This window comes from Trachemys scripta, chromosome 1 (genome assembly GCF_013100865.1).
Source record: "Trachemys scripta elegans isolate TJP31775 chromosome 1, CAS_Tse_1.0, whole genome shotgun sequence".
Lineage (NCBI taxonomy): Eukaryota > Metazoa > Chordata > Testudines > Emydidae > Trachemys > Trachemys scripta.
Genome location: NC_048298.1, coordinates 196,497,807 through 196,514,421, shown reverse-complemented (window position 1 = coordinate 196,514,421; position 16,615 = coordinate 196,497,807). Strand labels below are relative to the sequence as shown.

The 16,615-nt window shown below is 43.9% G+C and overlaps 1 protein-coding gene across 4 annotated transcripts in view; it reads left to right on the top strand.

Annotated features, from left to right (window-relative positions):
* DDX3X (DEAD-box helicase 3 X-linked) overlaps positions 1 to 4,408 on the top strand; it is a 31,819-nt gene extending 27,411 nt beyond the window's left edge. For all 4 annotated transcript variants that reach the window (XM_034754250.1, XM_034754242.1, XM_034754233.1 and 1 more), the window contains 2 exons: positions 1,016 to 1,164; positions 1,867 to 4,408. In XM_034754250.1, coding sequence (XP_034610141.1) covers positions 1,016 to 1,164; positions 1,867 to 1,952 — 235 coding nt within the window. In that variant the 3' untranslated portion in view covers positions 1,953 to 4,408. The remainder of the gene's footprint in view (positions 1 to 1,015; positions 1,165 to 1,866) is intronic.
* Positions 4,409 to 16,615: the final 12,207 nt, after the last annotated feature.

Genomic DNA, 16,615 nt, shown 5'->3' with positions numbered 1-16,615 from the left:
TTTAGCGAATGGGGCTATTTGTTTAGTATTGTAGTGAATCTTTAGTGTTCACCCATAAATTTGCTTTTGCTTTATTTACAAGTTAAAGGAAGCAGGATTATTCATGTTGGAAGGGCAACAAAAGTGTGCTTTTCCACTTGGAATAGAATAATGTGCTTTTTATTTTGTTTTAAAGCTGCTATTATGCAGTATAAAGCAAGGTCTCAATCATATTGCATCAGCTGAGACACTTTTTACTGCTGTATGATATTTATTCTGTCTTATTAACCAACAAATGAATTGCTGCTAATTGGACAGGAATATTTCTTATTGCAGTGCTGTACTGTGGGTTCCAAGCCAGTAAACATGGGGCTGAAGATATTGTAGCCATCTTTGTAGATGGCTATAGATTAAGAGGGAGTGAACTCCTTCATATAGGGGAAAAACAACTCTAGATGGTGCAGCAGAATAAATCAATAGCATAATTGTTTTTATTTAAAAAAGTGTTCATGTCACTAGTTTTTTTTTTTCCATATTAATGATCTATAGGTATCAGTTTGTGGAGTGAATTATTAATGGTGTCACTAGTTCCTTAAATAGCTAGTACTGCTCTTCAGCTGCTTCCTCTACCCCAGTTGTACAGGGGTGGGTTGTACTGCATTGGACCTAGAACTGAACTCTAGAAAAGCAACTCTTGTTAATTAGTGTAGGTTTCTACATTCTTGCAATCGGTTATGGTTTATTCAACTGAAAAGTAAGCCACGTAGATTGAACAGTAGCACCTTTTCCTCAGCTTATTTCAAATGGAATGTTGACAGTCTCATGCTGTCCAAGTAGCAATGAGAGGCTTGCAAGCAACAAACTCTGGTGCTGAAACTAAGCAATAAGGGCACTGCAAATATCATTTCAAACAGCTTTACAACACTCTACCCTAGCTTTCAAAGCTGCTATCTTAATTGCATTCTGGTAGAATTGCATTCTGGTAGAATGCAATAAGAACAAGCTGTGAATAATATTATTGTTTCTTCCTGTATAGTCGGTTCAGTGGAGGATTTGGTGCCAGAGACTATCGAACAAGTAGCGGTGGCAGCAGTAGTAGCTTCAGCAGTAGTCGACCAAGCAGCAGCCGCAGCGGTGGTGGTGGCAGTAGCAGCAGCGGCCATGGAGGCAGCAGAGGATTTGGAGGTAATTGTCTGTCTGGAATCAAATACAAAGGAGGGAGCTGGTGGTGGCAGCTTCAAAACAAGCTCTGAATTTTTTTTATAGGAAAACTAGGTCTTGTCTTAAAACAAATGTATAAAGTAGCCAACTCTCAAATGTGTCTGTAAGGGCTGTGAATTTACTATAGCCTGTTACACTGAACTTAACAATTCAAAGGATGATTTAGCTGGCACAATAATATCCATTGTGGTACCCAAAATTATGGTAAGCGGGTTACACACTGAAGCTTTCCTAATCTTAGTCTTAGCTTTACAATATGTATACTCAGTGTCTTCTCTTTCCCCATCCCCACCCCACACAGTGTCTTTGGTCCACAGAAAGCTTCTGTTCAGGGAAGAAGCAAAAAAGGGGGTAGATTAGTGATTCTCAAACTTTTGTACTGGTGACCCCTTTCACATAGAAAACCTCTGAGTGCAGATCTCTCCCCCTCCCATCACCAAATAAATTAAACACTTTTTATAATGGTGGTAAATATATTTTAAATGCTGGATGCAAAGCAGGGTCTAGGGTGGGGGCTGACAGCTCACAACCCCCCCCCATGTAATAACCTCACAACCCCCTGAGGGGTCCCAACCCCAATTTGAGAACTCCTGGGGTAGACTGAAAGGATGTAAAGGTTTTAGTAAGTTAAGAAAAAGCTGATGTGGGTTTTTTTCCCCCCAATAGGTGGTGGCTATGGAGGCGGCTTCTACAACAGTGATGGATATGGAGGAAACTATAACTCCCAGGGGGTTGACTGGTGGGGCAACTGAATCTGCTTGCAGCAGATATCCTACCAAACAAGCTAATATGGAAACCACATGTAACTTAGCCAGACTATACCTTGTGTAGCTTCAAGAACTCGCAGTACATTACCAGCTGTGATTCTCCACTGAAATTTTTTTTAAGGGAGCTCAAGGTCACAGAAGAAACAAAAGGAACAAGCAGCCCTATTTTGAAGGTGAAGATTCCATTGCTGTAGTCAGGATTAACTCCCCTCCCAGCCACCCCCAACCCCAAACTGCATTTCTAATTTTGTGACTGAGGATCATTTGTTTGTTAATGTACTGTGCCTTTAACTTTAGACAACTTTTATTTTGATGTCCTGTTGGCTCAGTAATGCTCAAGATACCAATTATTGACAAAATCAAAATTACTGAACTTGAGCTAAAATCAAACCTTGGCACACAGGTGTGATACAACTTAAACAGGAATCATCGATTCATCCATAATATTACAAAAACTTATGCGGTAGCCTGCATTAGGGCTTTTGATACTTGCAGATTTGAAAAAAACCAAACAAACATCTTGAAGCATATCAATGGAATTCGTTTCTAATGTGGCAAAACTGTACTAAGTTAAAGTTCTGATTTGCTCACTCTATCCTGGATAGGTACTTAGAACCTGATAGTCTTTAATAAGCCATTCCAGTCATGATGAGATGATGTATGGATACATGCATACATTAAAAGCACTGTTTTTGAAGTTAATGCAAGTAAATACAGCAATTCCTTTTTCAATGTTTAGGCAGATCATTAATGTGAGCTAGCCAAATGTGGGCAGAATATTACAGGGAGCGTTTAAAGGTCTGATAACTTGAAATAGTTTTTAGGAGAATTCATCTATTTAGACTTTTTAAAAATGCCTGCCATATGAAATTGAAATGGTAGAATGGCTGACCACGACAGTGACTGGTCCTCCTTAAGGGCCTGACTGATTTTGGTCTAATAACGCATGCTAGTGTTGATGTTTTTTGGTCAAGAGGGTATGAACAGGAAGAATTATGCAGCAGGCTTTATTTTAATGCAGATTCACATTACTCTGTTCAAGCTGCGTTGAGATGTTAAACTGGCTTACTGTAGACTTTGTAAAATGGCTCCAGAAGAGTAACAAACAAATCTTGAGATCACAGAGGTTGGAAATGTACATAACTGCACAAGGTTTCAATTCTGCTATTAAAGTGCAGTTTTAGTCAGTTTTAGTTGCATAGGTTTCCATTGTATTTATAGTCTGTTTATGCTAAATCTGGCCAAAGATAAGTATTGTCCACCAGTAAAATGCCTCTGCCACTTGGAATTTCTGTGCTAACTTTTGTGGCCAGAGCCATTATCAACTCTTAATCTACAGTGGCATAGGAAAATGGCAAAAATCTCCTAAAGTGCAATAGATTTTTTCAAGTGTATTGTGCCTTGTTCTAAAACTTTTATTAAGTAGGTGCACTTGACAGTATTGAGGTCATTTGTTATGGTGCTATTTCAATTAGTCTAGGTTTAGGCCCTTGTACATTTTGCCCATAACTTTTTACAAAATACTTCTTTTATTGCACATTCAGAGAATTTTATATATGTCTTGTGTGCGCGTGTCCTTAACTTCCAATCTTATTTTGTCTCTTGGAGATTGAACGCAGCTTGTCTAAGGAGAAGGAACTAGATTCTAAAATTTATTTGGGACCATGGGAATGATAGCTGGGAAGAAAACTTTGCACACGAGATTTCTAGATACTTTTTGCTGCTAGTTTTGTGTAATATTTATTGAACATTTTTGACAAATATTTATTTTTGTAAGCCTAAAAGTGATTCTTTGAAAGTTTAAAGAAACTTGACCAAAAGACAGTACAAAAACACTGGCACTTGAATGTTGAATGTCACCGTATGCGTGAAATTATATATTTCGGGGTAGTGTGAGCTTTTAATGTTTAAGTCATATTAAACTCTTAAGTCAAATTAAGCAGACCCGGCATTGGCAGTGTAGCCATAACTTTCTGATAGTAAAACAAAAATTGGCAACTTAAAATTAAACATGCCAAGGTTTTGATACACTTGTCTTAAGATATTAATGAAACACTTCTAAACACTGATGTGAAGTGTCCAGATTCTCAGATGTTTGTTTGCGTGAGTTTTGTTTAGTTGTGTGTGGTTTTTTGTTTTTGTTTTTTACTTTTCAGTGAATGTCTGGCACATTGCAATCCTCAAACATGTGGTTATCTTTGTTGTATTGGCATAATCAGTGACTTGTGCATTTTAGCAAGTTTTATCAGCCAGCAATATTTTCAGTTCAGAAATAAGGATTAAAAATCATATGCAAAGAATGGGTTTAAACTTGCTGAATGTAAAAATTCAACTTCAAGTCACTGTAGGTTTAGTAATTGCTTATTGTATTAGTTTAGATGCTAGCACTGCATGTGCTGTGCATTACTCTTGATTTTATTAAAATAAAAAGTTGAACTGCACAGAGTCCACTCATTTTTAAGCGTCTCACGTATCATGCCTGTAAACTGAATAATTTGGTGCAATCTCTGATCTTGCAACTTTGTAACACTTTGTTATCTCAGCCAGCACTTTAACATCTGGCACCTGACACATTTATGCTAGTACAAAATATAGTGGCAGAGTTGTCCTGTATAGCTATCAGTTGAGATGGGCAGGTGTTGCCTCAGTAGTATGAGAGATCTGTATTCTGCAGTAAGTAGACATGGAGGGGGGGGGGTTCTTCCACCATACTTTACCTGGCATGCAGAGGCTGAAATAAAGGTGCTCTAAAAGTCTCTGATCTGGCCAGGGGACACAGCTTACTGAAACTGAGGAAGATTGCCGCAAGCTGAGGACCCCATCACAAACTGGGGTTTAGGTATGCAGTGGGTAGGAGCGGGTGGAACAGCAGAGCTGCTGGCCACTGGCAGTCAGTAATAGCTATTCTACTTTTTAGAGTAGCCTAGAATTGGGAGGCTGTGAAAATGTTAGTCACATTAGGCTTCACCTCCCTGGGGTTGCAAATTCCAAGCCCCAATTCCCCCTAGAGACTAGAGCATAGCAAAAAGTTAAGCTATTTTAATGGTCTTAAAGTGTTGTGACTTAAATCTCCAGGATCTGAGTGTTCTTGGTAAATGTTACAGCTGCAGATTGACTCTCCAATTTACTGTAGTAAAAGGTACACATGAAACAGCTTAAAGTCAGGTTAGCCTGAATTTTCATTTTCAGAATGATTACACTTTCATAAATCAGGATTGGGCTAGTGTAAAGACCTCTTACACATGCAAAACTGGTTGGTCGAAAAGGAGTGAGAGCCTGAAGTGCACAGCCACTGTTGCTGTAGTAGCAATTAGTCATGCCTCAAGTACTACTTATGCTCAGTGGAATATACCAAATTGAAACAGTAAGGGGTCACATCCTCAGTCAGGTATCTTGATACGCATTGGCTAATGGAAAGCCTCCACTGTGGAAAGGTTGCAAAAACTAAATATTGAACTGTTCCAACATTTTGTTCTGAGATGTCAAATTCTAATAGGGTGGTACAGCCCTCCCTAACACCTTAGCTTTTGTTCAGCTAGAGCAATTGTCTTTAAGGGTTTGTTAAAATGAACATAGCCCTCTAACTATACACCTCTATTTCAGTATAATGCTGTCCTGGGAAGTCAAAAAATCTTAACACTGTTTCACCTATAACACAGTATCTCAAACTTGAGTTGATCCACAGGAGTGCACAGCCCTGTGAGCCCCATGCCATCTTCTCTCCCCCCCCCCCCACCTTGCTGCTGCTTTACCAGTTTGTATCCGAATTTGTGTTATAGTGAGGTAGAGGTGTAGTTCCATCTCTGCAATGGAACAGGGCCAGACTCAGTTTTAGGAACAGGTGTGGTTTTTTTTTTTGTTTTGTTTTTGTGTTTTTTTTTTTTTAGTGGCTCTAAAAACTTTGCAATTTTGAACACACCTAATTTGTGTGTGCAATAGTTCAGTTTTATACTATTTGTTCCAGCATTCCTTTACTATTTCTGGCTTTAAGACTCTTTTCAACCCAGGCCATGTGCAACTGACAAAAAGATTAGCCATATGTACACTAAAGCTGTAGAACTGAAATGGGGAGAACCTGTTGGACTGCTATTGAGCTAAATGTTTAGTGCAAATAATTTTTAAAAATAACTGCACCAGAGTCTGACAAACCTAATGCTTAGTGTGAAAATTCTACAGGTGGGGTTCTGAATGAAAATATTAGCACACTTTTTTTTTAAATGTGATTTGGGGAATATTTGGCCTTGCCAGAAGCTGGGACAGATCACATGATAAAACACCCTGTTCTGTTCACGGCCTCTGAAAAACATGGGGCTAGTGGTCTGATCCAGTATGGCCATTCTAATGTTCTAGTGTTTTTAATCTCTAAAAATTGGTCATGACAATCAATAGTGTCTGAGTTGCATTCATGGCAAAATAATTCTAGAGCATCTGCAGTGTTCTTTTTTTTTTTTTTCATTTTTTTTTTTAAATGAGCTGCAACTATCCTTGGAGCTACAGTCAACATGGAGCCTACTGAAGATACTTATGCCTGCAACATCAGATTTCTTTTTCATAGCAATGACTTGGCACTGTGCAGGGGCAGTGTTGAAGGGGCAGAGCAGCCATGAACCTTTCAGTTCCCTCTGACTGCCTGTGGCAGAGAGGGAATGTAGTGAGCCATCTCAGATTGGTCTCCCAGGATCAAATTCATCTTCTAGTTTGTGAAGACTGTTAATCTTTCCCCTCCTTTTGACAGTTTGAGATTGCTAGCCCCCCCACCCACTACACAAAAGAACCCTGTATGGACTGGGGCTGAGGTGCCTTATCCTAAACTCTCAGGTTTTAAACCAGAGGCCTCTACTGGACTCATTTCCTTAGTCAATAAGCATAGCTGATGCCTTTTTTTGTTGAAGGGGGGGGGGGGGGGGGGTGGGGGGGGGAATCACAGCCCCAGTAAGCCTTGTGGGCAAATCCTCTGCCTGCAGGACTTGCAAATTGAGGGACATAAGGGGTAGCATTACACATCACCTCAGCCCCACCCTCTTCCCAAAGCACAGCCTCAGTGAGTGAGCAGACACCCCTGCTTCTGGTCTACCAGAAATTGAAAGGCAGGGAAGAAAACATCAAATAGTGGATACCTCTTAGCCCAGCAAACAAAGCATCACCTCCTCCAACAATCTAATGAGTGGAAGGCGTACTGATGCATTACACCATAAGCAGAAGACTGAAAGGAGAGGCTGGTGGGGGAGAGAGAGATGTGGATGCACAGAGTAGCTGAAATGACAGCAAAGAGACTGTGTGACCCAAGAAACCTGGCTGCCAACTGGCAAAGCACATTGGGCTCCCTCAGGTTCTGTACTGAAAGCCTCTGTCATAGTGCTTTTCATAACCATGGCAGTAGATAGATTTATGGGAGGAGTTTTTAACTACACACCTAAAGAATATGTTTGTGTGTGCACCAAGCAGGTCATACCTAGGGCATGTCTCTTGAGACACACTCCTCCAGAGAGAGGGTGAGAGCCACTTATTGGCAGGGGAACCACTGTATGTATGGCCTACAATTGGGGGGAGGGGTGTCTGTCATATATGAAGGAAAAGCTGGCAGAGACAGAACACAAAGTGTTAAACATTGGGGGAGGATCCTATCTTGAGGTGCACAGCAAGGGTCCATGCCGGTATATTTAGGAGTGCAGAGAGAGACTGGCATCCTTCACCTTGAGCAGTGGTCCTCAAACTGTTGAACCCCCCCCCCCCAGGATGCATGGACAAATGGCTAGCCTCCCCTGCATTGGGGGGGGGGAGTGCTACCCAGCCCCACTCTTACTGTGGCTCAGCCCTCCCTCCCCTTAGGGGGGGCATGACCAGAGTTCATTACTTGGGGGGGGGGGGGGGGGCTTGAGGAAAAGTTTGGGTGCCACTGATCTAGGACATTAACAGCCAAACAGGTTTGCTTCATGGAAAAGCAATCTCAGTCATTTCAACTTTTTTGGTTGAAAACAGTAGCGAGCAAAACTGGTTTAGTATCTGTTTTTATATGTAACCACTTGTTTCTGATATGCACTAGCACTTGAAGCTCTGTTCTTTTATAATAAACTATCACTATAAATACAAGCAGTGCGGGGGGGAGCGGGTGTTCACCTAAGCTGTGTTCCAAGGCATAACTAGTAAGCTGCAGTTACTCCTGGGGGAACCCATACACCCAGAACCCCCCTAGCTCTTCATACCCAAATACCACCCCATTGAGCCTCAACCCCTGCATCTGGAGCCCCCCTTTCCCCCAAAACCCCCACACCACTGACCCCCCCCCAACTAGCTGCACCCAGATACACCCCCCTCGAGACTCCCACACCCAGAGCCCTCTTGCCCCAACCACTTTCACCTGGAACCCTGTGCATCCAGATTCCCCCACACCTAGATCCCTCCCCCTCCCCGCCCCGAGCTGCCTGTACCCAGATTGTCCCACACCTGGATCCCTCCCCCTCTAAGCCCTTCCAATAAAAAAAAATATTACCTCACCCATCTTGTCTCTCGCTAATATAACGAACCTGGCCAGAGAGGCGGAGGCCTGGAAGCCAGTGCTTGTGTTGCCACAGGCCGCTAGTTTTGAGGGAGCCGATCCACAGCTGGCACAGACAAGACTCCCCTCTACCCCATCCACACGCACTAAGGGCAGGTGGTGGTGAGGGACCGCAGAACCCTGGATCCCCTGGGAAGTGGCACAGGGTGTCGACATAGACACCCACGGCTAGCTCCTGCCAGCCCACTCAGGCTTGCGGGACTGCCTGGGGGACTTTTTCATTACTGTGTAGACTTCTGGGCTTTGGCCTGGAGCCTGAGCTCTGGGACATGCCCACTTCACGGGGTTCTCGAGCCTGGGTCCCAGCCCGAGCCTGGAAGTCTACACAGCAATGAAACAGCCTGAATCCTGTGAATCCGAGCCAGCTGACATGAACCAGCCGTGGTGGGTGTCTAGCTGCTGTGTAGACAGGACAGAACTCTGAGCAACACTCACAGGGCAGGACAGGAGGCAAAGGAGTTGCTACTGGAGAAGCAACAAGCAAAGTAGGGAAACAAGGAAAGCATGGTGTCTCAAACATGCAGGAGACAGTGTCTGGCAGTGTTAAGAAAGACCAAAACAGGATGAGTAAAAAGGAAAGGCCTGGACAGTGGGTGAACCCTTCCTTCGGGCAGGCTAGCCCCCTGGCCCCGGCCCTTCCATCCAAGGCCCCGACCCCCTGCCCACCGGAGCCCCAAATATTTCCCCCCCTTCCCAGAGCCGGCACCTCAAGCCACCCCCGCCCATCAGCCGCCCCTGACTGCTGGCCCAAGCCCCGAGCTCCAGGCCACTGTCTGGAGCTGATCACCTACCAGCTGTGGGGGAGAGTGAGAGTGAGGATGGGGCCTCAGGGCAGAGAAGGGTGACCAGATGTCCCAATTTTATAGGGACTGTCCCACTTTTGAGGGCTTTTTCTTATATAAGCACCTATTACTCCTGTCCTGATTTTTTACACTCGCTATCTGGTAACCCTAGGGCCAAGCCATTGGTTGGGTTAGGGGAGGCCTTCGATATCTGCCACCCTGCGGACAGGCCCTTCCATTTAGCCAGACATGGGGAAGTAAATGCCGTTAGTAAAAGAGTGTGAAGAAACCTGGAAGCAGAGGATCTAGGAGTGGGATAGAGGTGAGGACTTCTAGGCTTGCATATAAATAATTTTCTGAAGAGAGGGGAGATTGTCCTCTCATGGAGGTCAGCAAACTGGACTGTATAAGCCTGGGTCTTTGTCAAGCGCTTGCTCTTGGAGATGTGTTGCACATGTCCATTCCATTACCAATCCCCTCTGGTGGAGTTCCAGCAAGAAGGAACTGAATGGGGGAGCAAGGGAACCCCTTATACCAGCGCATATGTGCATGACTCCAGGGGGCATTAGAGCCGGCCTTACAGATATCACTGGGGAAAAACTTTTGGCACCCGTGCATGTGGCAAGCACACACATCTGACATGGAATGGACAGGAGCATCACATCTTGAAGACCAACAGTTATGAGAGGTAGGTAACCGTTTTTTTCTCCTCATTATGGCAACTGGAAAAAGGATTATTTGGAGGGCGGGGGGGGGGGGGGGGGCAGGGAAGGGACGGGATCATCCCAAACAGGAAGTTAAGGAAAAGCTGGTTTCATTTACTGAATTAAATCAAGCACTAACATGCAGGTAAATTAATTTTTTTTACAGGTTGATTCCTAATTATCAGTGTTATTTATTATTTGTAATACTCTAACGTCCAGAGCAGAGGTCCCCAAACTGTAGGGCATGCCCCCGCCCGCCAGGGTATGCAGAGGAACGTTTTTGGAGGCACGGCTGGGGCTCAGGGGAGCAGAAAGGGAGTGCCACCCAGTTCTGCTCCTGGCCCCAGCTGCCAACCTCGGCCCCTGGTCCTGCCTCTGCCCCCAGGTGGGGCCCCAGCCTTGGCCCCTTACCCCATCTGTGTGCCCCCCTCCCGGAGGCACGGCCATGCTCCTGGCCCTGGCTCCAGGGGTGGGGGGCATGAGGTAAAAAGTTTGGGGCCCACTGATCTAGGGGTCCCAGCTCCAATCTACTAGGCGCCATATAAACATTAAAGAAAGAGACAGTCCCCTGTAACCCTGAGGTTACAATTCAAATATATGATGAGTGACAACAGGTGGATAACAAACAGATGGGAGGCATTCAAGGTAACAATGGAAGGATTAGGACCAATGTGATAAGCTGTGGTCACCACACTCCTGCTGCTTAACTACTGTTGAGCTTTCATAGACTTTATGACAGACTGCCAGCATTATCCCAGTGGAGCCTCTGCTGTTATTCTTCCCCAAAGTGATTTTGATCCCAAACAGATTCTGTTTTATCCATTCTAATTTCTGTACCATCTACCTCATCATTAATATACAGTGCTACTCCACCACCTTCACTATTATTTCTGTCTTTTCTGAACAGCACATACCCTTCACTACTTGCATTTCAGTCATCACAACTATTCTACCATGTTTCTGTTATCCCTATAATATCTGGTTTCACTTCCTGCACTGGTAGTTCTAGTTCCTCCAGTTTGTTACCCAGACACCTTGCATTGATGTATAGACATCATAGTTGTTCCTGCTTGGCATCACCCAGATTCCTTGCCAGATTAGGTAAGGTCATTTTACTGCCAGTATCACCTACCTGGCTGTTACTGTCAGTAATACTGGCATGATCTTTCCTCTTGTTGTCCTTTCTCCTACCCTCTGTTGTTTTTTTTCTCCATTGCTGTATCCTCTTTCAATTGATTTTTCTCCCACTCAGTATTAGAATCAGGCAAGGAGATTGTATGAACATCTGCCAGCCATCTCCCCTAAATTCCTAGTGTAAAGCTCTTTTAATCAGTTGTGCCAGTCTCCATCCCAGAAGTATATTTCCCTTCCTGCTGAGGTGGAGTCCATCCCATGAGAACTGTCCTCTGTCCATGAATGCCTCCCAGTGATCGAACATCCCCAAACCCTCCTTATAGCACCACTGCATAATCCTCATAATCCCGTCTCTTATCTCACCTTCGTTCTCCTCCTCTAGGGAGGGGTTGAATCCCACTGAAGAGCATATGGGCCTCCTTTTCTTTAAGCACCTTTCCCAGCCTGGCACAGTTTTCCTTGGTGCATCCCAGCAAGAATCTAGCAATATAATTTGTTCCCACATGAAGGGCAATCAGGTCTTCTTACCAAATCTGGCTGATGGTTCAGGAACTGCTCCTTCTTTTCAGTCCTTTTTAAATAGTTTTACGATAGAATTACATACGTCTTTATATGTTTTAAAGTCTTAGTGTAAATAGTTAGGTATAAGATCATCTTCAGTTCTGGGATGGGACATCCTCAAACCAAGAAGCAAGGTTTTAATCACTGTGTCTCTTGCCTTTCGGTCTTCTCGGAGTCCAACAGGCCTACAAGGCGGTGAAATGTTGAAGGACACGGTCCATCGAGATGCTTGATTAGTTCAACCTTCATGCTGAAGGCTCCCAAAAAAAGGCAGAATAGGTTGCAAGCAATATTGTTGTGGGAAGCATTGGCAGCCAAGCCAGCAAGGTCTGAGCCTCTTAGGCCTGGTCCACACTAACCTCCCACTTCGAACTAAGATACACAACTTCAGCTACGTGAATAACGTAGCTGAAGTCGAAGTACCTTAGTTCGAACTTACCGTGGGTCCAGACGCGGCAGGCAGGCTCCCCCGTCGACTCCGCGTACTCCTCTCGTGGAGCAGGAGTACCGGCGTCGACGGCGAGCACTTCCGGGATTGATCCGGGATCGATTTATCACGTCTAGACAAGATGCGATAAATCGAACCTAGAAGATCAATTGCTTACCGCTGGACCCAGAGATAAGTATAGACGTACCCTTAGAGGAGCTGAAAGATTGCATATACTCTCCTCTGCCCCAAATTCATCTAGCAATAAAAGCCAACATAATCTCTGAAAATTATATCAACCATAGTTCTGGACTCCAAGAAAACACCAGTTCTGAAGGAAGATCCAAAACCAGCAGATCCCAAACACAGAAGCAGATGTGTCAGCTTCTGCATCCAGAGCCAATCCATAAGGCAGACATTCAGCAGATACGTATGCTCAAGAGAAAACTAAGGAACCAACCATGGGGCCTGTCAAGGCTGCTTCCCCACTTTGAACTTTAGGGTACAAATGTGGGGGCCTGCATGAAACTTCTAAGCTTAACTACCAGCTTAGATCTGGTTTGCTGCCACCACTCTCGATGCTAATTCCCTTCCCTGGGTAGCCTTGAGAGACTCTTCACCAATTTCCTGGTGAATACAGATCCAAACCCCTTGGATCTTAAAACAAGGAGAAATTAACCATTCCCCCTCCTCCCTTCCACCAACTCCTGGTGGATCAAGATCCAACCCCCTTGGATCTAAAAACAAGGAAAATCAATCAGGTTCTTAAAAAGAAGGCTTTTAATTAAAGAAAAGTAAAAATCATCTCTGTAAAATCAGGATGGAAAATAACTTTACAGGGTAATCAAACTTAAAGAGCCCAGAGGACCCCCCTCTAGCCTTAGGTTCCAAGTACAGCAAACAGAGATAAACACTCTAGCAAAAGGTACATTTACAAGTTGAGAAAACAAAGATAAACTAACACGCCTTGCCTGGCTGTTTACTTACAAGTTTGAAATATGAGAGACTTGTTCAGAAAGATTTGGAGAACCTGGATTGATGTCTGGTCCCTCTTAGTCCCAAGAGTGAACAACTTCCCAAACAAAGAGCACAAACAAAAGCCTTCTCCCCGGATTTGAAAGTATCTTGTCCCCTTATTGGTCCTTTGGGTCAGGTGTCAGCCAGGTTACCTGAGCTTCTTAACCCTTTACAGGTGAAAGGATTTTGGAGTCTCTGGCCAGGAGGGATTTTATAGTACTGTACACAGGAAAGCTGTTACCCTTCCCTTTATAGTTATGACAGGGCCAGAAAGCATTGCTTAGATATGTCAGATCCCATTACATTGGATCCAAGCCTGTTGGATCAGAAGATGATCAGACAGAAAGATGCACATTATAAGAAGAAAGATACGCAACCTTTGGCTACGAGCAGGGGCTGCGGCTGGGGGGGGGGGGCAGGGCTGGGTGGTGCTCCCTCCCCATCCCATGGGGGCTGGCCTGGACCCCACTAAGCACCCCCAAACATTCCTCTGTGCCCCCCAAGGGGGACATGTCCCACAATTTGGGAACCTCTGCCCTAAAGTGATGTGGGGAAGCTGGCACTGTTACTGCCTGTTCTGTGGGTAAACAGAAAGTGTCTGGTCTCTTAATCTGTTGCCTTCCTAAGCACTGAATTCACATGAACATCTCAGGGTAAGAGGGAGTAAAAAGCAGCAGAAAGCTGAAATCTGGTTGGATGTTTGAAAAGTATTGAGCATGTGAGATTACCCCTAAGTGGAGGTGGGGACAGCCTAGAGGAATTAAACTGTGTGGGTTTAGGGTACATAGAGTATATTGTTCACTCACCATATTATAAACAAGGCTATTAAGGCAGGCAAAAAGCTGTAGCAGAAGGAAACCTAATGAAATGAGCCAGGATTCTGGGAATCTGAGTTATGAAGAAAGATTAACCAAGTCTGCTGATGACCTACATATTTTAGTAAAACAAAAGGCAGGAGTGGAGAGGGAAGCTCATGGCGGTAGATAAGCCTCTGAAAGGAGAGGAACAGATTGATGCAAATGAGCTGTTTAAGATAGCAACTAATTCAAACCTGCTGAAGCTTGGAATTAATCCTGGTATCACCAGGTATCTTCAAGGCCCCAATTCAGGAAAGTATCCCTAAGCAGGACAGCATTTCAGCATATGCTATAGGATTTACACACATAGTTAACTTTAAGCATATGCTTAAGTGCTGTCCTAAACTGGGGTCTTTATCAGTAACACATCTGTGCGAACACTGGATGTCAATGAATCAGCCCTGTCCATGCTGGGATCAGGGCAGATTTGGGCTGTTTTTGTCTTAATTAAAAAAAAAAAAGTGGCACAAATAAAACAAATTTCCTGTACCAACATCAGTAGTAAGTGGTATAAACCATTTTAAAGGAAACTGGCAAAAATTTTGGGAGCGGGAAAAATAAATTGTGTCTGTTGTGGGTGGGGAAAAGTTATAGACACTAGCTATTTTTTTCACTTTAAAACTGTTCTGTGTAGGTACATTTGTATTTTCCAGGCTTTTAGGGATTTATATTTCCCATGATATGTTCTTCTAGCACCTATATTTCTTTAATTGTAAGAATTTGTTTAAGTAGAACATCAAAAAAACCTAAACACCCCCAAACAATTAAATGCCAGTAGGTGGTATACAATCAAGAAATAATTAACCACAAACAAGAATGTGTAACTGCCTTGTCACACCTCAATTGTGTAGATTAGTGGGATAGCGAAGTCATTTTCCACTAATTGTGTAGGGACATATTTTTGATGCAGATTGACAAATTTACACATAGTCGTCCCCCCCCCTGCCCCCAATCCTCATAAGCAGCTATTTACCCCCATCAATACTTCTCAAATCAAAGCAGTTGTGCAGGAGACATCAGCTGCATGCCCAGATAAGTTATTATACACTCTTAATAGTGCAAAAATATCACGAGAGGAAGAGCTAGTTCCTGAGTTCTTGACTAAGGCGGCAGTCCTTGCTTCATTTTCCTGACTAGAATGAAGTTGTTCATTCAGAATGTAACCTGATACTTTCTTCCGTGTGTTGTAAGATGAAAATTCTTTGGGTGAAGCTGTGTCACTGGTTCACAATTCAGGGCACTTGAAGTTCTGTGCTAGTGAGTGGGTCACATCGAACAGTAGAAACGACGAGGTTGCTCAGTTTACTCCAGTTTTGGAAAATGCTCTACAGAGCTGCAGGTGCATCTCTGCTGGTTAGAATTTCTGTCTTGTTACTCACACACACTGCTCTGTATGATTTGATATTTTCATTTTGTAAAATCGGCACCATTTGCTGAAAAGGGAGCTTCATCTCAGCAGCTTGCGTATTGTCTGGCTTACACAGTCTGCTCCCCGTGATGTCAAAGGGAGTTTTACTATTGGCTTCATGGGAACAGGAGTAGTTCCATATATTATAGGCCCATTTGAACAAGGCCTTTGTCTATCTTTGTGAATTGTAGCTGATCATGCTGAGGTCTGAACCAAGGTTTTAACATGAGATTATAAAAACATCTGTTTTCTTAGTGGGTTTCCAACATGCTCAGTGCTGGTGTAGCTCTGCTCCCATTTAAGTGAAAGGGAGCTAAATACTGACTTAAATGAGAGGAGAGTTAGGTTAACACTGAACTTTTGAAATGCCTCAGTGTCCCCACCTGTAAGACAAGGCTAGTAATACTTCCCCACCTCACAGGGCTATTGTGAGGCTTAATTCAGATGGGTCTGTATAAAGCCTTGAAGACATCAAGGGCCAAGTATTATTATTCTTAGTGGTGACTATTTATTGGGTTATTAGACAGACCCTTCCACTAAGAGTGGTAAGTTCTATTCATGCAAAGAGGGACAATTCAGTCTTGTCACTACAGACTGAGGCCTGATCCTACGCTGATAGAAGTCAATAGCAAAACTTCAGTTGACTTCAATGGGAACACAATCAAAGCTCTGAATGGATATTGATTGACTAACTCTACCTTTTCCCACATGACTGAGGAAAAGCAAAAATCCCGCTAGTTCTCTGTCCTTTGTGTGAAATATTTTGTGTGTGTGTGTGTGTGTGTGTGTGTGTGTGAGAGAGAGAGAGACAGCGGTGGGATGGTGAAGGGAAAAGGAAGGGCATCAGTAGCAATTCATGGGGAGGTGGCAGAGCTAGCAGCTGCATGCCTTTGCAGCTGGCTGAGGACACTCGCATGCTGGCAGGAGGTTGGAGGATATGCTTGATCAGCCTTGTGGGTGGAGAAAATATCCTGGATTAGTTAGCAGTGGCAAGGACTGGGGTGAGACAAATCAGATTAGAACAGAATGATAACAGCTCCCCTTTCACACAGCTTCAGAGTGTTTTCCTTTGCTTAAATGAAGAGATCCACCCAGCGCAAAACCTCGGATGGGGAAACTGAAGTCTGAAGACATGCCCCAAGTCTCCCTGTTCTCAGTTCCCCACACTGTCTAGGGCTCTATGCCCTTAGCATTTACCACAT